The sequence below is a fragment of the Mauremys reevesii genome, linkage group 11 (genome assembly GCF_016161935.1).
Source record: "Mauremys reevesii isolate NIE-2019 linkage group 11, ASM1616193v1, whole genome shotgun sequence".
Classification (NCBI taxonomy): domain Eukaryota; kingdom Metazoa; phylum Chordata; order Testudines; family Geoemydidae; genus Mauremys; species Mauremys reevesii.
This window is the reverse complement of record NC_052633.1, coordinates 76,381,740-76,405,144: the sequence shown is the minus strand read 5'-3', so window position 1 is coordinate 76,405,144 and position 23,405 is coordinate 76,381,740. Positions and strand designations below refer to the sequence as shown.

Below are 23,405 nucleotides of genomic sequence, written 5' to 3'. Positions count from 1 at the left end.
TAGCCATGATCATCCTCAGTTCCAATTTATGGAAGGGTTTGGATGGTGCAATATGGCTAGTAACCATCTCTGCTGTCATGCAAAAGCAAAAGCATGCTTCTGTGTAGCGCTGCTGAATCGCCTCTGTGAGCGGCATCTAGTACACATACGGTGAGAGTCACAAACGGCAAAACAAGCTCCATGATTGCCATGCTATGGCATCTGCCAGGGCAATCCAGGGGAAAAAGGCGCGAAATGCTTGTCTGCCGTTGCTTTCCCAGACGAAGGAGTGACTGACGACATTTACCCAGAACCACCCGCGACAATGATTTTTGCCCCATCAGGCACTGGGATCTCAACCCGGAAGTTCCAAGGGGCGGGGGAGGCTGCGGGAGCTATGGGATAGCTAGGGAATAGCTACCCACAGTGCAACGCTCCAGAAATCGACGCTAGCCTCGGACCGTGGACGCACACCATTGATTTAATGTGCTTAGTATGGCCATGCTCCACCCGATTTTATAAATTCTGTTTTACAAAACCGGTTTATGCAAATTCGGAATAATCCCGTAGTGTAGACGTACCCATAGAGGTGTGAGCAGATCTCAGCTAATGTAATTGGTTCCATTGCAGTAAATGGAGCTTTGCCACCCTGGTCTGCACCAGCTGAGGGTCTGGCACCTGGTGTTCGTTTTACTGTCACCGTCTCCTCTCACCCTTGCCCTGGTTGTCTTTCTTCCACCTATTGGTACCTTATTATAATCCTGGATTGCGAGCGCCCTGGGGCGAGGGCTGTCTCTCCATCATGCGTACAGCCCCTGGCACCATGGGGACACAATCCCTGTGTGGGGTCCCTAGGCACCACTGCCATACAGTTAATAGGGAGAGAACCACACACAACATGCACTGCCCATGGGAAAGGAGAGTTACTTACCTTTCCCTGAAATAGTGAATAAGAAACTCATCAGGCACAGCTTTCTCACAAACTGAGTTCACGGCTTTTTCCCCACAGCAGGAGTATTTTCCATTCTCGTATCTTCCTTTGTGATTTAGGGTAATTTCAAATTCATACTGAATGTTGTTAGCATTTAATACTGCTTTCTCAAGGGGATTCAGATCTGGGACACTGGGTTCTGAATCAACTTTCAACTTTGCCAACTTCCCTCTGCAGGCAACAGAAATAGTCTCCTTGGAATAGGTGATATCTCGTATCCCCAGGAAGTGAGATGCTTCATGGATAAGAATCCCTGGCTGAGAACCTTCTCCAAGATCTGTGGAAGCCTCCCAGAATTGCGGGCACAAATACACTGTTTTGTCTCCAGACTTTGGATAAACATAAGCATAGGTATATTTCCTGGTTAGATCCTCCTTAAACTTCACAGCTTCCAGCTCTGAGATGAGGCGTTGAACTAACTCTTCTGTCAGTATCGCATGGCGTTCCATCCAGAATTTGGGATCTCCACTATCACCAAAAACCAGATCCTGGGGCTTCTCCATCAGCACTCGGTCCTTTTTCTTCAGGGCATCTCTCAGAATCTCCACTGCTTTCTGCTTTGCCGCTTCTGCCGTTTTTCTCTTTTTTTCAGCTAGGAGTGTGTGGTTACTGGAAAAGTCACTTGCTTTAACAATATAGCACAGTATTCCTGTTGGTGTTATGATGCTCACGAATATTTCCTGGCAACTCATCTTTGCACCTACGTAGCACGTTCACTTCAGCCAAGAGTAATTCTCCACGTGAGCTCTCGCTGCTAAAACACAAAATTTGGCTTTGGTTACGTTGCCTTTCGAGGTAAAGATCTGACACATTTTGATTCACTCTAGTGGGAACACAGGAAACACCCGAACAGATCAGACCAGGCATCCATCTAGCCCCCGCCCCCCCCCTAAAACTGGCTGGTACCAGCTGGTTCAGGGGAAGGGGCGAGAAACCCCCCAAATGGATAATTCACCCTTAGAGAGAATTTCCTCCCAACTCCAGATAGTTAGTGCCTGGGAGGCTTGTGCCCAGCGGGGGAGGGTTTAGATCCCTTCCAAACATTGGACACTTGGTTTTGTGTTTTCATTCTCTCTCGTGTAACTGTGGAGGTGCTGCCTGTCTGTCTGATTCTCCAATTCTCCTCTGAATCCCGCACATGACACCTGTGGCCACGAGTTCTACAGCGGAGTTACGTGTTATGTACATGGGTGTCCGTGTGTCAGTTTTACCTTTTCTTCCCTCCCAGGGCCAGTGCAACCATTTAGGCGACCTAGGCGGTCGCCTAGGGTGCTGGGATTTGGGGGGCGCCATTTTTCTTCAGCAGCGACTGTGGATCTTCGGCCTCCCCGGTCGCCACCGGCATTTAGGCAGAGGGAGCTGGGCCAGGGGAGCACGGGGAGGGCCGCCTGCAGCAAGTAAGTGGGAGGGCGGTATGCAGGGGAACTCCCTGCTCCAGCTCACCCCTGCCCCGCCTCCTCCCCAAGCATGCCGTGGCTGCTTCACTTCTCCCGCCTCCCAGGCTTGCGGCGCCAATCAGCTTAGGCGCTGCAAGCCTGGGAAGCGGGAAAAGTGAAGCAGCAACAGCATGCTCGGGGTGCTTGTGCTTGTGCGTGGAGCAGGGGTGAGCTGGGGCGGGGGGGGGGAGCTGCCACGGGGGGGGGGAACGGCACCTCGTGGGGGGGGAGGGGGCGCAAGGTGGAAGTTTCGCCTAGGGCATGAAACATCCTTGCACCGGCCCTGTTCCCTCCGCTTCATCGAGTGTCCCATTGTTCTTGCATTATGAGGGGGTAAAGAGAAGCCCTGACCGACCTCCTCTCTCTGCCATTCGTTAGTTTGTACATTTATCATTGTCTCTCTGAACTAAACAGCCCTCTCTCGTTAATCTCTCCTCACACAGCAGGTTTCCCAGACCCCTAGTGATTTTATTATTATCTGAATCTCTGCTCTGTCCTTGGTGAACAAAACTGGGGACAGAACTGAACTGAGGCCTGGTCCACACTCCAAAGGCAGGTTGACATCAGCCAACTTGCACCAACCTCATTACACGTTTATTGACACTAACATTTGCCTCCTGCTGACGTGAACTCCTGGTTACAGAGCTGCAGTGACACCACGTCCCGAATGGCGAAAAGCCTCGGCCACCTCCGTAGGTCACCGCAGTGCGAGTGCAGATGCTGCAATTCTTGTGTCTGTCTGCCACTGCCCCACAATGCCCCAGGCCCCCTGCCAGTGACAGTTCTGAACTCCACTGCCCAGGGGTCAGACACTGGGAGCCTGTCCCCACCTTTCAGAACCTCTGGGTGTTTTTGAAATGCTTTGTCCTGATCACCCACCTGGTGAACACACTTCCCTGCTGCCTTTGTGTGCGTCCAACCCTGCTGGCTCCACACACCCAGAGCTGCCTTGGATCTATTCTGCCTGGGGGGGAAGGGACTCTGCAAGCTCAGGTACGGAGCAGCTGTAGCAGGACCGACATCTACTTGCAAGATGCAGAGGGATTCACAGAGCCTGGGTTGGGTTCCCAGGCTTCCTAGACAACGAATGGGCTTCCCATAACCCAGCACCCTGGACGGGGAGCCACCGAGCTAGCCAATGGGAGATGCCGAGCAAAGGGGGGTGCTAAGCCCTGCTCCTCTCCTGGCGTTTGTCTCCCAAGTCTGGGCTGGAGGGAGGCGCCTCCCTCTGGGTGGGATTCACAGCTGGGAGCCGGGCCTGGGCTCTGCTCTGCTAACGGCGTGTGCTGCTGCTAAGCTGCTGTTTGCAAGACGTGCGCCAGCAGCACACGCCATTAGCCCAGGAGCTAGCGCAGTGACCCAGCAGGGGGGAGAGTGGGGTTCAGTCCCCTCACCCCCGCTCAATGGAGGGGTTTGACTCTAGATCTCCCCCACACACAGGAGACAGGGCCCTGGGACAGGCTGATGTGGGGCTCTCCTGTTCCACTGCATATAAACGTTTAAAGAGTCACTGAGCTGGTGACCATGACCGTGGGGGTGGGGCACTTACCTGAGAGGGTCAAGTTCACGTGCCCCTGCTCCAGGGAGTCATTAATTACTTTACGCCCAGTTGGAACAGCTTCCACAGGAGAGAGTGAGGGAACCCCCACATCAGAATCCCCCCAGCCCAGTGATTCGGGCACCCGCATCCCATTGTGAATCTCACCAGAAATGTTTTCTCTGATAGTTTTGGTTAGATTTTGATTTTCTATCATTTAATATAAAATACAAGTGAAAATGAAACGTTGTGTGTATCCAACAAACATTTCTGTCCCCAAACTGCATTTTCCAAAACTTTCAGACTGTTTTCTGAGCAATTCTGCTCTTCTGGCTTCTCGTTCTGGTTCAGAATGAAAACAACTTTGGAACTCTCAGAATTTTGCATGGGACAGAAATTTCAGGTTTCCACCAGCCCCAGGCTCGTGGGATGATGCTGGTGAGTAGCCACAGGGCACCAAACTAAGGGTGACAGAAACCTTAGTTCTGGCACTTCCCGAGTTCTGAGTGCTTGGCTGTGTGACTTTACTAATGTTCTGATCATGCACTTTGTATGGCTGCAATATGGGATAAATACCCTCCTGCTTCAGAGTGTGAGTTGAGCATTAACTGATGGGGGGGGGGAGTTAGGAAGGACCCTCCGCTTTGAGCAGGTTATTCTGTAATTATTCCTCTGAAGCAGCTGGTCCTGGCCACTGCCAGAGACGGGCACTGAGCAGGAGCTCGGATCTGGTCCGGCAATGTGTGTGTTTCTCCTCAGTGTCTTTTCTCTCTCTCCCCTTCTTCCTCTGGTGCAGCCCCTCCATCTCACCCCCACTCTCATGGGTGACACTAAGCTGGGGGGAGTGGTAGATACAGTGGAGGGTAGGGATAGGGTCCAGAGTGACCTAGACAAATTAGAGGATTGGGCCAAAAGAAACCTGATGAGGTTCAACAAGGACAAGTGCAAAGTCCTGCACTTAGGACGGAAGAATCCCATGCATTGCTACAGACTAGGGACTGAATGGTTAGGCAGCAGTTCTGCAGAAAAGGACCTAGGGGTTACAGTGGACGAGAAGTTGGATATGAGTCAACAGTGTGCCCTGGTTGCCAAGAAGGCTAACAGCATTTTGGGCTGCATTAGTAGGAGCATTGCCAGCAGATCCCCTCTATTCGGCACTGGCGAGGCCACATCTGGAGTATTGCATCTAGTTTTGGTCTCCCCACTGCAGAAGGGATGTGGACAAATTGGAGAGAGTCCAGTGGATGGCAACGAAAATGTTCAGGGGGCTGGGGCACATGACTTACGAGGAGAGGCTGAGGGAACTAGGATTGTTTAGTCTGCAGAAGAGAAGAATGAGGGGGGATTTGATAGCTGCTTTCAACTACCTGAAAGGGGGTTCCAAAGAGGATGGATCTAGACTGTTTTCAGTGGTGGCAGGTGACAGAACAAGGAGCAATGGTCTCAAGTTGCAGTGGGGGAGGTCTAGGTTGGATATTAGGAAAATCTTTTTCACTAGGAGGGTGGTGAAGCACTGGAATGGGTTCCCTAGGGAGGTGGTGGAATCTCCTTCCTTAGAGGTCTTTAAGGCCCGGCTTGTGTTACCTGTCAGCTCCGTGTTCTTGGGGAACCAGGGCACAGTACCCAGTCTGTCTGACTCATGACAGACTCCACCCCCCACCCCCAGCCTCTGTTTGAACCAAATCTGCATCAGAAGAAAGACTTACAAAAATCAAAGGAAAGGCCGTGGGAGACCCACCTAAACCCCTGGGATAAGGGTGATAGAATTAAGGAAACTCCCCTAGGCTCATTTGCATGGAAGATGGGACAAGGAGGCATCTCCATTAGCTACAGACTGGAGACCAGAGACTCCAAGGCTAGAACCGCTCTGAACTCTGGGACCAGAGAAGCAGGGAGTACATAAGAACATAAGAACAGCCATACTGGGTCAGACCAAAGGTCCATCTAGCCCAGGATCTGTCTGCCGACAGTGGCCAATGCCAGGTGCCCCTGAGGGAGTGAACCTAACAGGCAATGATCAAGTGATCTCTCTCCTGCCATCCATCTCCATCCTCTGACGAACAGAGGCTAGGGACACCATTCCTTACCCATATTGGCTAATAGCCATTTATGGACTTAACCTCCATGACTTTATCCAGTTCTCTTTTAAACCCTGTTATAGTCCTAACCTTCACAACCTCCTCAGGAAAGGAGTTCCACAAGTTGACTGTGCGCTGCGTGAAGAAGAACTTCCTTTTATTTGTTTTAAACCTGCTGCCTATTAATTTCATTTGGTGGCCCCTAGTTCTTGTATTATGGGAACAAGTAAATAACTTTTTTCCTTATCCACTTTCTCCACATCACTCATGATTTTATATATCTCTATCATGTCCCCCCTTAGTCTTCTCTTTTCCAAGCTGAAGTGTCCTAGCCTCTTTAATCTTTCCTCATATGGGACCCTCTCCAAACCCCTAATCATTTTAGTTGCCCTTTTCTGAACCTTTTCTAGTGCCAGTGTATCTTTTCTGAGGTGAGGAGACCACATCTGTACACAGTATTCGAGATGTGGGCGTACCATGGATTTATATAAGGGCAATAATATATTCTCCGTCTTATTCTCTATCCCCTTTTTAATGATTCCTAACATCTTGTTTGCTTTTTTGACTGCCTCTGCACACTGTGTGGACATCTTCAGAGAACTATCCACGATGACTCCAAGATCTTTTTCCTGAGTCATTGTAGCTAAATTAACCCCCATCATATTGTATGTATAGTTGAGGTTATGTTTTCCAATGTGCATTACTTTACATTTATCTACATTAAATTTCATTTGCCATTTTGTTGCCCAATCACTCAGTTTTGTGAGATCTTTTTGAAGTTCTTCACAATCAGCTTTGGTCTTAACTATCTTGAGCAGTTTAGTATCATCTGCAAACTTTGCCACCTCACTGGTTACCCCTTTCTCCAGATCATTTATGAATAAGCTGAATAGGATTGGTCCTAAGACTGACCCTTGGGGAACACCACCATTTACCACTCTCCATTCTGAGAATTTACCATTAATTCCTACCCTTTGTTCCCTGTCTTTTAACCAGTTCTCAATCCATGAAAGGACCTTCCCTTTTATCCCATGGCAGCTTAATTTACGTAAGAGCCTTTGGTGAGGGACCTTGTCAAAGGCTTTCTGGAAATCTAAGTACACTATGTCCACTGGATCCCCCTTGTCCACATGTTTGTTGACCCCTTCAAAGAACTCTAATAGATTAGTAAGACACAATTTCCCTTTACAGAAACCATGTTGACTATTGCTCAACAGTTTATGTTTTTCTATGTGTCTGACAATTTTATTCTTAACTATTGTTTCGACTAATTTGCCCGGTACCGACGTTAGACTTACCGGTCTGTAATTGCCGGGATCACCTCTAGAGCCCTTTTTAAATATCGGCGTCACATTAGCTAACTTCCAGTCATTGGGTACCGAAGCCGATTTAAAGGACAGGTTACAAACCTTAGTTAATAGTTCCGCAACTTCACATTTGAGTTCTTTCAGAACTCTTGGGTGAATGCCATCTGGTCCCGGTGACTTGTTAATGTTGAGTTTATCAATTAATTCCAAAACCTCCTCTAGTGACACTTCAATCTGTGACAGTTTCTCAGATTTGTCGCCTACAAAAGCCAGCTCAGGTTTGGGAATCTCCCTGACATCCTCAGCCTTGAAGGCTGAAGCAAAGAATTCATTTAGTTTCTCTGTAATGACTATATTGTCTTTAAGCGCTCCTTTTGTATCTCGATCATCAAGGGGCCCCACTGGTTGTTTAGCAGGCTTCCTGCTTCTGATGTACTTAAAAAGCATTTTGTTATTACCTTTGGAGTTCTTGGCTAGCTGTTTTTCAAATTCCTCTTTGGCTTTTCTTATTACACTCTTGCACTTAATTTGGCAGTGTTTGTGCTCTTTTCTATTTGCGTCACTAGGATTTGACTTCCACTTTTTAAAGGAAGTCTTTTTATCTCTCACTGCTTCTTTTACATGGTTGTTAAGCCACGGTGGCTCTTTTTTAGTTCTTTTACTGTGTTTCTTAATTTGGGGTATACATTGAAGTTGGGCCTCTATTATGGTGTCTTTAAAAAGGGCCCATGTAACTTGCAGGGATTTCACTTTAGTCCCTGTACCTTTTAACTTTTGTTTAACTAACCCCCTCATTTTTGTATAGTTCCCCCTTTTAAAATTAAATGCCACAGTGTTGGGCAGTTGAGATGTTCTTCCCACCACAGGGATGTTGAATGCTATTGTATTATGGTCACTATTTCCAAGCGGTCCTGTTATAGTTACTTCGTGGACCAGCTCCTGCACTCCACTCAGGATTAAATCTAGAGTTGCCTCTCCCCTTGTGGGTTCCCGTACCAGCTGCTCCATGAAGCAGTCATTTAAAGTATCGAGAAATTTTATCTCTGCATTTCGTCCTGAAGTGAAATGTTCCCAGTCAATATGGGGATAATTGAAATCCCCCACTATTATTGGGTTCTTAATTCTGATAGCCTCTCTATTTTCCATTAGCATTTCATCATCACTATTACTGTCCTGGTCAGGTGGTCGATAATAGATCCCTAATGTTATATTTTTATTAGAGCATAAAATTTCTATCTATAGAGATTCTATGGAACATGTGGATTCGCTTAAGATTTTTACTTCATTTGAATCTACATTTTCTTTCACATATAGTGCCACTCCTCCCCCTGCACGACCTGTTCTGTCCTTCCGATATATTTTGTACCCCGGAGTGATTGTGTCCCATTGATTGCTCTCAGTCCACCAGGTTTCTGTTATGCCTATTATATCAATAGCCTCCTTTATCACAAGGCACTCTAGTTCACCCATCTTATTATTTAGACTTCTGGCATTTGTGTACAAGCACTTTAAAAACTTGTCGCTGTTTATTTGTCTGCCCTTTTCTGATGTGCCAGATTCTTTTTTATGTGACTGTTTATCATCTGATCCGGCCCTTACATTATACTTCTCATTCCTCTGCTCCTGACTATAACCTGGAGATTCTCTATCATCAGACTCTCCCCTAAGAGAAGTCTCTGTCCGATCCACACGCTCCTCTGCAGCAGTCGGCTTTCCCCCATCTCCTAGTTTAAAAACTGCTCTACAACCTTTTTAATGTTTAGTGCCAGCAGTCTGGTTCCACTTTGGTTTAGGTGGAGCCCATCTCTCCTGTATAGGCTCCTCCCATCCCAGAAGTTTCCCCAGTTCCTAATGAACGTGAACCCCTCCTCTCTACACCATCGTCTCATCCACGCGTTGAGACTCTGAAGCTCTGCCTGCCTACCTGGCCCTGCGCGTGGAACTGGGAACATTTCTGAAAATGTCACCATAGAGGTCCTGGATTTCAGTCTCTTCCCTAGCAGCCTGAATTTGGCCTCCAGGACATCTCTCCTACCCTTTCCTCTGTCATTGGTACCTACATGTACCACGACCACCGGCTCCTTCCCAGCACTACACATAAGTCTGTCTAGATGCCTTGAGAGATCCGCAACCTTCGCACCAGGCAGGCAAGTTACCATACGGTTCTCCCGGTCATCACAAACCCAGATATGTATGTTCCTAATGATCGAATCTCCCATTACTAACACCTGCCTTTTCCTAGAAACTGGAGTTCCCTCCCCCGGAGAGGTAACCTCAGTGCGAGAGGCAACCCCAGCACCATCTGGAAGGAGGGTCCCAACTATGGGAAGGTTTCCCTCTGCTCCCATTGACTGCTCTGCTTCCCTGGGCCGTTCTTCCTCCTCAACAGCACAGGGGCTGTCTGAGCAGAGGTGGGACAATTCTACAGTGTCCCGGAAAGCCTCATCAACATACCTCTCTGCCTCTCTCAGCTCCTCCAGTTCCGCCACCCTGGCCTCCAAAGGCCGTACATGGTCTCTGAGGGCCCCGAATTGCATAAGAACATAAGAACGGCCGTACCGGGTCAGACCAAAGGTCCATCCAGCCCAGTATCTGTCTACCGACAGTGGCCAATGCCAGGTGCCCCTGAGGGAGTGAACCTAACAGGCAATGATCAAATGATCTCTCTCCTGCCATCCATCTCCATCCTCTGACAAACAGAGGCTAGGGACACCATTCCTTACCCATCCTGGCTAATAGCCATTTATGGACTTAGCCACCATGAATTTATCCAGTCCCCTTTTAAACATTGTTATAGTCCTAGCCTTCACAACCTCCTCAGGTAAGGAGTTCCACAAGTTGACTGTGCGCTGCGTGAAGAAGAACTTCCTTTTATTTGTTTTAAACCTGCTGCCTATTAATTTCATTTGGTGACCCCTAGTTCTTGTATTATGTGAATAAGTAAATAACTTTTCCTTATCCACTTTCTCAACATCACTCATGATTTTATATACCTCTATCATGTCCCCCCTTAGTCTTCTCTTTTCCAAACTGAAGAGTCCTAGCCTCTTTAATCTTTCCTCATATGGGACCTTCTCTAAACCCCTAATCATTTTAGTTGCTCTTTTCTGAACCTTTTCTAGTGCTAGAATATCTTTTTTGAGGTGAGAGACCACATCTGTACACAGTATTCGAGATGTGGGCGTACCATGGATTTATATAAGGGCAATAATATATTCTCAGTCTTATTCTCTATCCCCTTTTAATGATTCCTAACATCCTGCTTGCTTTTTGACCGCCTCTGCACACTGCGTGGACATCTTCAGAGAACTATCCACGATAACTCCAAGATCTTTTTCCTGACTCGTTGTAGCTAAATTAGCCCCCATCATGTTGTATGTATAGTTGGGGTTATTTTTTCCAATGTGCATTACTTTACATTTATCCACATTACATTTCATTTGCCATTTTGTTGCCCAATCACTTAGTTTTGTGAGATCTTTTTGAAGTTCTTCACAATCTGCTTTGGTCTTAACTATCTTGAGTAGTTTAGTATCATCTGCACTATCTTGAGTTGCGTTGTGAGCTCGCTCCAAGGAACACCACCCACAGCCAGGAATGAGCAGCTCCCATGTGGAGCCTGAACAAAACCACTCTGGTATCTCCCTTGTTTACACACAAACAAATTTAGTGTTCCCCTTGTAGCCCACGGAAGCTTATGCTCAAATAAATTTGTTAGTCTCTAAGGTGCCACAAGTGCTCCTGTTCCCTTGAACCACTGTTCTTTCCCTACAAAACCCCCGACCTGCGCTCAGGTAAGTGCTCTGATGCCTGGATCCAAAATCTGCATCAGTTCCACTGGGACTTCATCTTCTCCTGACTGATCGTGCTGGGGGCTCTGCCTGTCTCTAGCCCTCAGCTACCATCACCAGATCCCACCTGGGACCCCCGATCGATTCAAGCTCCACGGGGTGGTGAGAACCCAGCTCTCTCCCTCTCTCTAGGTGTAGCCCCCTGACCCTGACTTGTGTGACTGGTTATAGTTTTGTAAACCTGACTTTTATAATTAAGTTTGAGTTAATATTATCCCTGTTTTGTTTGTTTGGCTCCCCTTGTATGGTTATTACCCAGCAATAAATAACTTTCATGGTTAAGCTGGTAGCTTCTCTCTCTCTCTCTCTCTCTCTCTCTTCCCCCCTGTCCCCCATGGGTGTTTTTTTGGTTTTTTCATTCACTCTGCAGCGACGCTCCTCGTACCTCAGCTAAAGATCCCTCTGGCACCCAGAAATCCGGTGGGGTTTGCTCATCCAGTGGGTTCCGACCGGAACAATTGTAATGTGAAAGTGGGGAGAGGGACCTGGGACATAGGAGGGTGACAGCTTGGAAGTGCTGCTCGACCAGCCTGCTGAGTCCAGGGACATATGAGGGAGCACTGATTAACCCGGTCCTCTCAGACGCGCTCTGTTAACGTGTGTGTGTGTGTGTGTGTGTGTGTGTGTGTGTGTGTGTGTGTGTGTGTGTGTGTGTGTGTGTGTGTGTGTGAACTCAGCCTGGGGGAGCTGAGGTCCTGCAGGTAGCTCCACTGGGAGGGGACTTGCAGCAGGAGAAGCAGAGCTCTGGGTGAGAACACACCACACGTGACACAAGCAGCACATGGATAGAAATACAGAACCTCCCCCCTCCAAGAAGAGTAACTCTAATAAATAAGCGCACACCAAAGTAATGGGCAAAGCTGGTAACACTTGACAAAGCCCTGGCTGGGATGATTTAGTTGGGGTTGGTCCTGCTTTGAGCAGGGGGTTGGACTAGATCCCTCCTGAGGTCCCTTCCAACCCTGAGACTCTGTGATTCTCTGCCCTGCTGTTCCAGTTCTGTGCTCTGCATCCGGCCATAGATTCATAGAGTCCGGGTCCATCAGGGACCATCAGATCATCTAGTCTGGGCTCCTGTACAGCCCAGGCTGGAATATTTTGCCCAGTTACTCTTGTGCTGAGCCCCCAGGACTTTGTGTTTGACTAAAGCCTCCCTCAGGCAGGCCCCAGGCTGGACGTGAAGCCATCAGGAGCTGGAGACTCCAACCGTCCCTTGGGAGCTTGTTCCAAATTGGTGCCTCATTTCTGATTTCAGTTTGTCGGGCTGCAGCTTCCAGCCATTGGCTCTGGTTCTTCCCGTCTCCACTAGATGAGAGAGCCAGAGCTAGTGCCTGCTGGTATCTGCCTGGGGAGGGGCTTCCCCACGGATCACATCACCTCTCCCTCTGCCCCCGCTCAGCTGGGCAGACCCAGCTCGGTAAGGCTCACACTGTACAGCTATTTCTGCAGCCCTCGAATCATTTCTGAGGCTCTTTTCTGCACCTGCCCCAATTTTTAAATGTTTTTTTTTTTTTAAATGTGGAGCCCAGCACTGGATGCAGGATTCCATTATCGGTCTCCCCAGTGCCATAGTCCGGGTAAAATCACCTCCCTGCTCCTACTCGCTTCTCCCCTGTGTACCCAGCCCAGGGGGGCACTGGTTCCTTGTGCCACTGCATCGCACGGGGAGCTCACAGTCAGCTGCGTCTCCACTGTGTCCCCTACATGTCTGTCAGCGTCTCTGCTTTCCAGGGTACAGCCCCCCAGTCTGTGGGTCTGGCCTGTGTCCCTTGTTCCTAGATATCTGACCTTGTACTTGGCTGGATTAAAACATATTTTGTTTGAATGGACTCAACTTACCAAGCACTCCGTACAGCAACCACAGGGCTCTGCCAGGGCCCCTGCACCATGACCCCCAGCACCTCCTGCTATTAATGTCTGTAGCCCACCGACCTCTCGGTGCCAGCTGGCAGAGGGTACAGGGCACAGGGGGTACAGGGATCCCCTGGGTTCACCATCGGGGTCATGTAACATCTGCTGAAAGCCTGTGTCACACTGGTCATCGCAGTCAGCGTGAGATGTAAGTGCGGCGAATGTGGGGAGTTCTGTATCTCCTGGAAATTGTGTTCTCCAGCCTTGCAGGGAAAGGCAGGTCACTCAAAGGGAGCGCGCGGTGAGAGAAGCCGCTCCGGACAGCGTGTGGGAGACACTCATCTCCCCGGTGGGTTTTGTGTGTCTCTCAATAGAATCTGTTAATGGAGTGAGTCAAATGCTACAAAGAGCCGGCGGAGACCATGGAAGGAATGGACGGGAAGAGGTAAACAGCAGCACTGGAGGGGGACGACCCTGTTTTCAAATGAAGGTTGAAGGTTCGGTCTGATCTATCTGGGGGTGCAGAGAGACGCCCTGCCGGTCCTTCAGGCCGGGCGGACAAGCTGCCAGCGGGATTGAGCTTATGTGAGAGGGTCCCCCCGACCTGGCAAAGCACTGGGCAAAGGGCCTGGGGAGCTGTCCTGGAGAAGACGGGGGAAGGGCCTGTGTGTTAGGGGTCGGCTCTGGAAAGCGGGTTCTGATTTTGTTTTATATGAAACCATTTGTGCCCAATATTCTTACTCGCTGTCACGTGAATCTCTGTTCTTTGATACCAGCTTTATTCCTGCTCTCACGGTATCGAGCGACCTATAGCGATAGCCAAGTGCCGTGTTACGCGGAGCAGTGATCCTGAGCTGAGTCGTCTAAGCTGGTGTGTGCTGCTCCTTCGGGAACAGAGGGTCTGAGGCTGGGTCTACACCAGACTTATATCGGTGTAACTACGTCGCTCAGGGGTGCGCCCTCAGCCCCCCTCCTTCAATGAACCCCCCAAATCCAAGCACAGGGTTTCATTTCCCTTTCCCAAGAGAGCAAATGAGGGTTGTTTTTAAAAAGTAACACGTGTGTTTTGAACTAAGGAGCTGCCGGCTGACTCTGCCGGTTCCCTGCCCTCACACCCGGTCACTCAGGAGCGGGGCGAGTCACCGCTGAGCTGGGCTCTGTACTCACCAGATGCTGCTGCGCTTGTGCCACGTCTGGTCTCTCGCTTCAGGGGCTGCAGCGACGCTGTTCTGTGTCCACTGAACGATCCGATGCAGCTCGAGTTAAATGCTGGGCTGCAGAATGGGAAAGGTCCTGTGGGGCACGGTGCTGTTTGCTGATCGCTGGTCCCAAAAGTGATGTGGGATCTTCCCTACGGCCTCCTCCCTGTATAGAGCTGAGCCCCTTTCGTCCCCGCAGCAGCAGGAAATCCCTGTGACGTCAGACCTTTCGCTTTTGCTTTCTTGCTGCTGGAAAAGTCCCGTGTGGGGCCAGTTGTGACAAGGTCACAGGAATTACTTTATAGTGTATTTCGGAAATTATGTGTTTCGGTAAGTGGAAAAGCCTGTCCCCTATAGATGGGATTCATGGGCACAGGTCGTTTCTAATGATTCAGCTGTCAAACGGGAGCAGCCAGAACTCTCTGGGCTTTTCTTCAACGGAGAGTTAATGCCAAGTTAGGCAAAAAGCTTTTCACACACAACTTTTTTTTGGCAAAGAATGGAGATTCCATGACACCAAAATGGTTTGTGACTTTCTGTTGATTTTGCTGAATTGTTTATTTTTGGAAAAAAAAAAGTCAAAATGGCCAGTTTTGATATTTTCAAAATGAACCATTCAATTTTTTTGTTTGAAATGAATTCTCATTTAGAAAACTCCTTTAATTTTATTTTATTTTCAAAAAGCTTGAAATCAAAATGAAACTAATCAAAAAAATTTCTGGTTGAATTTTGTTTAGATTTTGATTTGCTGAAAACTTTGAAAATTTTCAATTTCTGTCTAGTTCAGATTGAATTTTCTTTTTATATTTCAAAATTCCCAACACATTGATAAACCTATTTGGGTTTTTATTGCCCAGTTCTAGTGAACTCACGTTATAGCTCAAGTGGTTGCTCTTAAGTCAAATCCCGTCCACACACAAATTCCTTGTTCACACGCAGCGCTGCCATTAACGCAAGCTGGCTGGTCCATCAGGGTGCAGACTACAGCTCGAGTGAGCACAATTCATTAGCTGCTAACTTGGCCACTGTGTAACGTGGATACAATTTTAAGAGGAACCTCTAGATACTGATCCCAGCTCTTGCTGCTGTCACAACCTGGCAGCAGGGTTATAAATGCAAGACAACGGCCTCCTCTTGTTTGTTTCTACTGGTAAACAGGGCTACAATAAGAACGGCCAGACTAGATCAGACCAATGGGCCATGTGTGATGTTATTAATATGAACTGGGACCGTATAGATCATTGTTGCAACCAAGGTCCTGTAGTGGCACCAAATCTTGTATAAAGGGGGTCAAATAAGTTGTCTAAAACAAGGTTATGGTTTGCTGGTTCTGGTTATGCTGTTTGGGTGCAGGTATCATTTGTGTATTTAAAGTTATGAGTATTGGCTCTAGACTGTCTGTATTTCAAACTTGTGCTCTGCTTCTGGGTGACACCCCAGACAAGTTGGTGTCAGCTCTGCCTGGCCTGCTTGATGGCCCATTAAGGGAATTGCTTGTGTGACCTGTGGTTGGCCAGTGGGGTGAGAGCGAAGTCCTCTCTGTCTGGCTGGTTTGGTGCAAAGGACCCAGCCTGGGGCTGTGACTGCCGGCTCTGAGCTATTTGTCCTGAATTGATCCTCTCAGCAGCGTCCCGCCAAAGCCTGCTTTGTTACACCCCCTCACTCTTCTCTTCTGCAGACTAAACAAGCCCAGTTCCCTCAGCCTCTCCTCATAAGTCATGTGCCCCGGCTCCCGGATCCTTTTCATTGCCTCTGCTGGACTTAGATTTCCAAGACTGGGGTTTTCTTCTCCATTTCAAGGTCTTTCCATTAACTTCCACGGGGCCCCGTTGCCTCTTCCTGGCTGGACAATGGATGGGAACTTGACATTAGTTTTGTCTAAACAGCTAGTCTGGGGGGCCCCTCCCTGCTGGGAGGTGCACTTGGAATGTTGGTTCAGGTCAGGAGCGAAGCATTCGCTGCACAGGGACACACAGACTGAGCATCAGTGTCTGTACAGGGCTCCTAATGACCGCCCACCACAGAACATTACAAGTGTTCATCACTGACCTCACCGGACATATTTTATACCCGCTAACATTGCACACACCGGTCGGATCAACTGCTCCCTTCTGGGGGTTCAGACCCCCACCCGCCCGTTCTCCCCTTGTGGTGGCTGGACCCTGCATGTCACAGGGGGAGAACAGTGATAAGATTGGGAGCGCTGGTGATCTTGGGGCTCAGCCTTGTGTTTGGAAAAGTGCATTTCTTGTCAGTCAGCCGTGAACGTATCAGCAGCCCCAATGGGGCACTAGCCAGCTGTGGTGTTGAGTGGCACTTCTGGTGGCTTCCTCATGGTGAGAACAAAATAACCTCCCCACTGTGACTTATAGGAACCCCAACTGCAAGGGCTTTGCAAAGTGAGGTTACTTAGTCCAGGTCTCAAGTCTGCCTAGCAACAGGACTCCGTCTGCCCAGTGATAGACATGATTACAAAAGTTGGTACACGCGCCTAGGTTCTTCTTTTAATTTACTTAGGGGTCTGTGACACATGGCCAGAAAGGGTTAAGCAGCTCACAGGCTAAATGACCCAGATTCGTTAGAAAAGTGTGTGATTTGTAATTAAGGCCATTCCATGCTAGATAGGCCACAACTTTGAAATGCAAACCTGTATTGTTAGAGAATTGGAGGTGGTGCTAATTGTGTGTGTTTACTTATATCTTGTTAGAGGTTAGCCATGTAAACAGACAGTTCCTGTCTATCACAATAGCTATTGAGTCAGAGATCAAAAGGGAATATTAACATTTAGATGAATCTTGGGTGACATAATCTCATTGTCTATATGTCTCTCGAAAGTTAGTGATAAACTGCTTAATGGATAAATTACCTTATGTTAATCCGCGTAGTTAATTACCAGTGAGGTTTGGGAAACAGAAGGTTACATCAAAGGCCTATTGTTCATCCAAGAACTCTGCGCTGTCCAGGAACTGTATAAAGGACTCTTGGGACCTGATCCTTTCATCTCAAAGCTGCTTATGCTTTATCAGCAGGGCTGGCTCTAGGCACCAGCATTCCAAGCATGTGCTTGGGGTGGCACTTCTCAAGGCGTGACACTTTTTTTTTTTTTTGCACTTCAGTGGCAAAAAACCTGGAGCTTATACTTATGCTTTATCAGGGAAGGCACTTAGTTGCAAGAGGGAGATCGCCAGTCTCATCTAGATCATTCTGGGTATGAAACATTGGACTGAATCTATGGACTAATTCTAAAAACTCTTGGAACTACAAAACTCACCATCTCTACCATGAAACTCATCTCAGAACTCGGGGCTCCAGCCCCAGAGGGGTGTGTGAGTGGACAGAAGGGGCGGAGCTGGAGGCTAGTTCCCCAAAGTGGGGCTCCACCTGCCGCCCCTGGGTCCAAGCCCCCAGAGCTCATGGGCTAATTTAAAACAAACCACAGGACATGAGAGTGACACAAATTGCAAAATGTTGCTTCCTTAGTGTCCAACATAAAAACGTGCTCATAGAGCTTTATTTCTAACAAAACAGTCTTTTGTTGCAAAAAGTATCAGCTTCAGATAACGAGGTTGAGAGGGGGGCAGTCCTTATCTTTCTCCTTCATGCAGAGACAAAACCATAGCTTCTTTTTTAAATGTTCATTGTAAATGATGGGCATGTTACATTCACCCCCCAAATCTAACACTTTACAAAGGGTATCCTGTAATGCGGTGTGACAACATTCAATTTAAAAGGCTTCCGTACTAAAGTCAATAGGGGCTAATTTCCAATAAATGGAAAATGGTATAAAAATACGTTATATCAATTGCCCTTATTCCTTTTCCTCAAAGGTTAGACTTTCATGAGGCTCCTTCTACCATTTTTAAAAACAAAGACTAAAGACTTTCTGTAATTAGAGGCAATATAATGCCTGGTACAAAACTGAAAACAAACAAGGCTGTCTGCTAAACTTACCTAAATTTTGTCAATAAAGCAATCTCCATGCATGCTGCTTTGACTGGTGTTTTAAAAGTTTATTTGTTAAAACTTCCCTTGGTTTAACAGCGTTTCGATTTTTTAAAATCTTAGGAAAATAAAAAGGGTGTGTGGCGGGGGAAGTAGAATTCTTGTCTCTGCTAACAAGAATCATCAACTGTTTTACATAAACTGTTTTTTCTCTTAAGTTAGCTTGTGAGTGTTTTGAATAAAGGGTGTAAATCTAAAGCTTTCTTTACTGTTTACCATTAAAAGGTTTTTTGAGCAGTTTTCCTTCGTGCAAAACTTTAAAAATGAAGCTAACACGACTTGTTTAAAGGCTGGTGTAGTTCTACACAAACTGGCGTGTTTGTCTGTTCACTCCTTTGTTTAAAGAGATGCATCATTTTAAACAGGCCAGCAGTCACTAGCCACGCCTCTTGGCTCCTTATGATTGGTTGAGGAAAATGCAATTCTATGACGTGTCTAAAGAACAGCTTCTGATTGGCTCAGCCAAGGGGTGTGGCTTGTCCAAGGCTGCGGCTGCCCCGGAATTCCTGCCATTTGACTGTTGTAGTGGCAGGTGCAGGGATGAGCTGCTTTTCTCCTCTCTCTGCCAGTGGGCCAGAGACAGGCTCTCTTCCCTTCCTGTTGGCTTAAAACTTTCTTTGCAGCCTCTCGCGTTATCGTCTCACGTCTCACTCTGTCTGTGACGGGCTGAAAGGCTTTTGCTTTTCTCACGTCTTCTGCAGCCTCCCTCCCTTCGTGTCTTGTCTAATCCCAGCCCCTTTGTTTTCTCTAAAAACATATGTTCCCTTAATACAATTAAAGCCTTTATTTAAAAAACAGTGTTATTTCTCAGACTTCATTTCTAAACTACTTAAAGCTATAAAAATTATTTTTCTTTATAACAACCTGTTAGCCTGTGCCTGTCTTTACACTTTATTCCTCAATTTACTTAACATTATTTAAGAGGTATAAAAAAGCAAGTTTTCTTCTGACAAAAATCTCTTTTCTTCTAACCTTTAAAATGGCTCTAAATGTGAAAAAAAACCCACACAAGAGTCCTCATGTTTCCCATAAAAAATTTAAATATTTTTCAAAGTGGCCAATGGTGCCAAATTGCACACCTACAAATATGAGGCTGGAGGGAAAGACATAAAAAAAAAAGGGCATGAAAATCTGTGCATTATTATGGTGATGAATGCCATAAACATCGTACCTACTCCTTGAACAGAAAAATTGCAGAATCCAAGATGACCTAGGAAGGTGTGGTGTTTAGATGTGCTTGTAATTATTAGAACTGGGAGCACTGGCTATTGGGAGTCTGAAAGGACAGGAAACAGGGAGGAGTTGAGGAGGCTGAGTGAGAGTTACAGGGGGTGCAGCAGCAGCTTGGTAAAGAGTTTCCACTGTAAAAATAAAGTCCTGCTGAAGTTTGTTAGTACCTTGCCTGGTTGATACAACAGAAGGGGAAACAGCAGCTACAAGTCACACAAAAAATGGAAATAAAGTCGCAACCTCCGTCTTCGCCTCCTACCTTAGCTAAATTCCCTTTATCTAGTGCCGCCGAAGTTTCCCAGCATGCCCCTGACCTAGAGGGGATCTAGTGTTTCCCAGGCAACACCTCGCTTAGACACTGGCCCTCAGTTTTTGGACACTCTTCATGTCAAGCCCCTCCTTATTTAAGGGTTTGCAATTCTTTCCTCTTTCTCTCAGATGATGGGGATTCCTGGTTACACAGAGTGGGGGCACTTCCCTCCATTCTTAGATTTCCAAGACTGGGGTTTTCTTCTCAGAAACTAACTTTCAACCCCCCACCCCCACCCCCACCCCCACCTCGTTGCCTCTTCCTGGCTGGACAATAGATGGGACTTGAAGTTAGTTTTGTGTAAACAACTAGCCTGGGGGAGCCCTGTGAAGTTATTGTTAAAATCTGAGACCATATAGATCATTGTTGCAACCATGGTCCTGTAGTGGCACCAAATCTTGTATAGAGGGGGTCGAATGAGGTGTCTAAGACAAGGTTATGGGTTGCTGGTTATGATTATGCTATCGGTATATGTGTGTATCAATTTTGTAGTTGAAGTTATGAGTATTGGCTCTATACTGTCTGTATTTCAAATTTGTGCTGTGCTTCTGGGTGACACCCAGACAAGTTGGTGTTAGCTCTGCCTAGCCTGCTTGGTGGCCCATTAAGGACCATCAGCTACACAATTGACCCATGGAGAGAAGGCGGATATGCTTGTAACTCAGCAAAGTGCAGGGACTGGCCCATGTGACTGCAGACTCCATTTTGCTGTAATTTTCCACAGTAAGATCAAAGAGGTTCTTACACCTGGAAAAGACTATAAAAGGCTGATGCCTCATCTCCATCTTGTCTTCAGTCCTGCGTCTTACCTCTGGAGGGACTTTGCTACAAACTGAAGCTCTGAACAAAGGACTGATGACCCATCCCAGCTGGGGATGTTCTCCAGAGACTTGATTTGAACCTGCAGTTTACTCCCCATAACGAGAGGCACTGGTGGTGATACTGGGAAATTGGAGTGTCTAAGGGAATTGCTTGTGCGACTTGTGGTTAGCCAGTGGGGTGAGACCAAAGTCCTCTTTGTCTGGCTGGTTTGGTTTGCCTTAGAGGTGGAGAAACCCCAGCCTTGGGCTTCAACTGCTCTGTGTTAAGCGATTTGGCACTCTCAGTTGGGTCCCGCCAGAACCACATCGTTACAGCCCCTCCCTGCTGGAAGGTGCACTTGGAATGGTGGTACAGGTTAGGAGCGTAACATTCTCTGTACAGGGACACACAGACTCAGCACCGCAGTCTGAACAGAGCTCCTAATGACCATCCAGCTCATAAGAACATAAGAACGGCCGTACTGGGTCAGACCAAAGATCCATCCAGCCCAGTATCGTGTCTACCAACAGTGGACAATGCCAGGTGCCCCAGAGGGAGTGAACCTAACAGGCAATGATCAAGTGATCTCTCTCCTGCCATCCATCTCCATCCTCTGACAAACAGAGGCTAGGGACACCATTCCTTACCCATCCTGGCTAATAGCCATTAGTGGATTTAACCACCATTAATTTATCTAGTTCTCTTTTAAACTCTGTTATAGTCCTAGCCTTCACAACCTCCTCAGGTAAGGAGTTCCACAAGTTGACTGTGTGAAGAAGAACTTCCTTTTATTTGTTTTAAACCTGCTGCCTATTAATTTCATTTGGTGACCCCTAGTTCTTGTATTATGGGAATAAGTAAATAACTTTTCCTTATCCTCTTTCTCCACATCACTCATGATTTTATATATCTCTATCATATCCCCCCTTAGTCTCCTCTTTTCCAAGCTGAAGTGTCCTAGCCTCTTTAATCTTTCCTCATATGGGACCCTCTCCAAACCGCTAATCATTTTAGTTGCCCTTTTCTGAACCTTTTCTAGTGCTAGAAAATCTTTTTTGAGGTGACAAGTATCAGAGGGGTAGCCGTGTTAGTCTGGATCTGTAAAAGCAGCAAAGAATCCTGTGGCATCTTATAGACTAACAGACGTTTTGCAGCATGAGCTTTCTTTGGTGAATACCCACTTCGTCGGATGAAAGTAGTGGAAATTTCCAGGGGCAGGTTTATATATGCAAGCAAGAAGCAAGCTAGAGATAACGAGGTTAGTGCAATCAAGGAGGATGAGGCCCTGTTCTAGCAGTTGAGGTGTGAAAACCAAGGGAGGAGAAACTGGTTCTGTAATTGGCAAGCCATTCACAGTCTGTGTTTAATCCTGAGCTGAAGGTGTCAAATTTGCAAATGAACTGAAGCTCAGCAGTTTCTCTTTGAAGTCTGGTCCTGAAGTTTTTTTGCTGCAGGATGGCCACCTTAAGATCTGCTATTGTGTGGCCAGGGAGGTTGAAGTGTTCTCCTACAGGTTTTTGTATATTGCCATTCCTAATATCTGATTTGTGTCCATTTATCCTTTTCCTTAGAGACTGTCCAGTTTGGCCAATGTACATAGCAGAGGGGCATTGCTGGCATATGATGGTGTATATTACATTGGTGGACGTGCAGGTGAATGAACCAGTGATGGTGTGGCTGACCTGGTTAGGTTTTTGAGGTGAGGAGACCACATCTGTACACAGTATTCAAGATGTGGACGTAACATGGATTTATATAAGGGCAATAATATATTCTCAGTCTTATTTTCTATCCCCTTTTTAATGATTCCTAACATCCTGTTTGCTTTTTTGACCGCCTCTGCACACTGCGTGGACGTCTTCAGAGAACTATCCACGATGACTCCAAGATCTTTTTCCTGACTCGTTGTAGCTAAATTAGCCCCCATCATATTGTATGTATAGTTGAGGTTATGTTTGATGTTATGTTTTCCAATGTGCATTACTTTACATTTATCTACATTAAATTTCATTTGCCATTTTGTTGCCCAATCATTTAGAGCAGGTCTACACTAAGGGCGGGGGTCGAACTAGGGTACGCAAGTTCAGCTACGTGAATAGCGTAGCTGAATTCGAAGTACCCTAGTTCGAACTACTCACCCGTCCAGATGCCGCGGAATCGAAGTCCGCGGCTCCAAGGTTGACTCCGCCACCGCCGTTTGCAGTGGTGGAGTACCGGAGTCGACCGCGGCGCTTCCGGAGTTCGAACTATCGCGTCCAGATTAGACGTGATAGTTCGAGCTCCGAGAAGTCGAACTCACCGCGTCGACCCGGCTGGTAAGTGTAGACTAGCCCTTAGTTTTGTGAGATCTTTTTGAAGTTCTTCACACTCTGCTTTGGTCTTAACTATCTTGAGCAGTTTAGTATCATCTGCAAACTTTGCCACCTCACTGGTTACCCCTTTCTCCAGATCATTTATGAATAAATTGAATAGGATTGGTCCTAGGACTGACCCTTGGGGAACACCACTAGTTACCACTCTCCATTCTGAGAATTTACCATTAATTCCTACCCTTTGTTCCCTGTCTTTTAACCAGTTCTCAATCCATGAAAGGACCTTCCCTTTTATCCCATGACAGCTTAATTTATGTAACAGCCTTTGGTGAGGGACCTTGTCAAAGGCTTTCTGGAAATCTAAGTACACTCTGTCCACTGGATCCCCCTTGTCCACATGTTTGTTGACCCCTTCAAAGAACTCTAATAGATTAGTAAGACACGATTTCCCTTTACAGAAACCATGTTGACTTTTACCCAACAATTTATGTTCTTCTCTGTGTCTGACAATTTGATTCTTT

General features: G+C 47.1%; 1 protein-coding gene across 1 annotated transcript in view; it reads right to left on the bottom strand.

Annotated features, from left to right (window-relative positions):
• LOC120374567 (apolipoprotein L3-like) overlaps positions 1-1,266 on the bottom strand; it is a gene marked incomplete at its 5' end in the record, with an annotated part of 32,694 nt that extends 31,428 nt beyond the window's left edge. The window contains one exon of the mRNA XM_039494425.1: positions 911-1,266. Within this exon, the coding sequence (XP_039350359.1) occupies positions 911-1,266 (356 nt within the window). The remainder of the gene's footprint in view (positions 1-910) is intronic.
• Between the last annotated feature and the right edge of the window lie 22,139 nt (positions 1,267-23,405).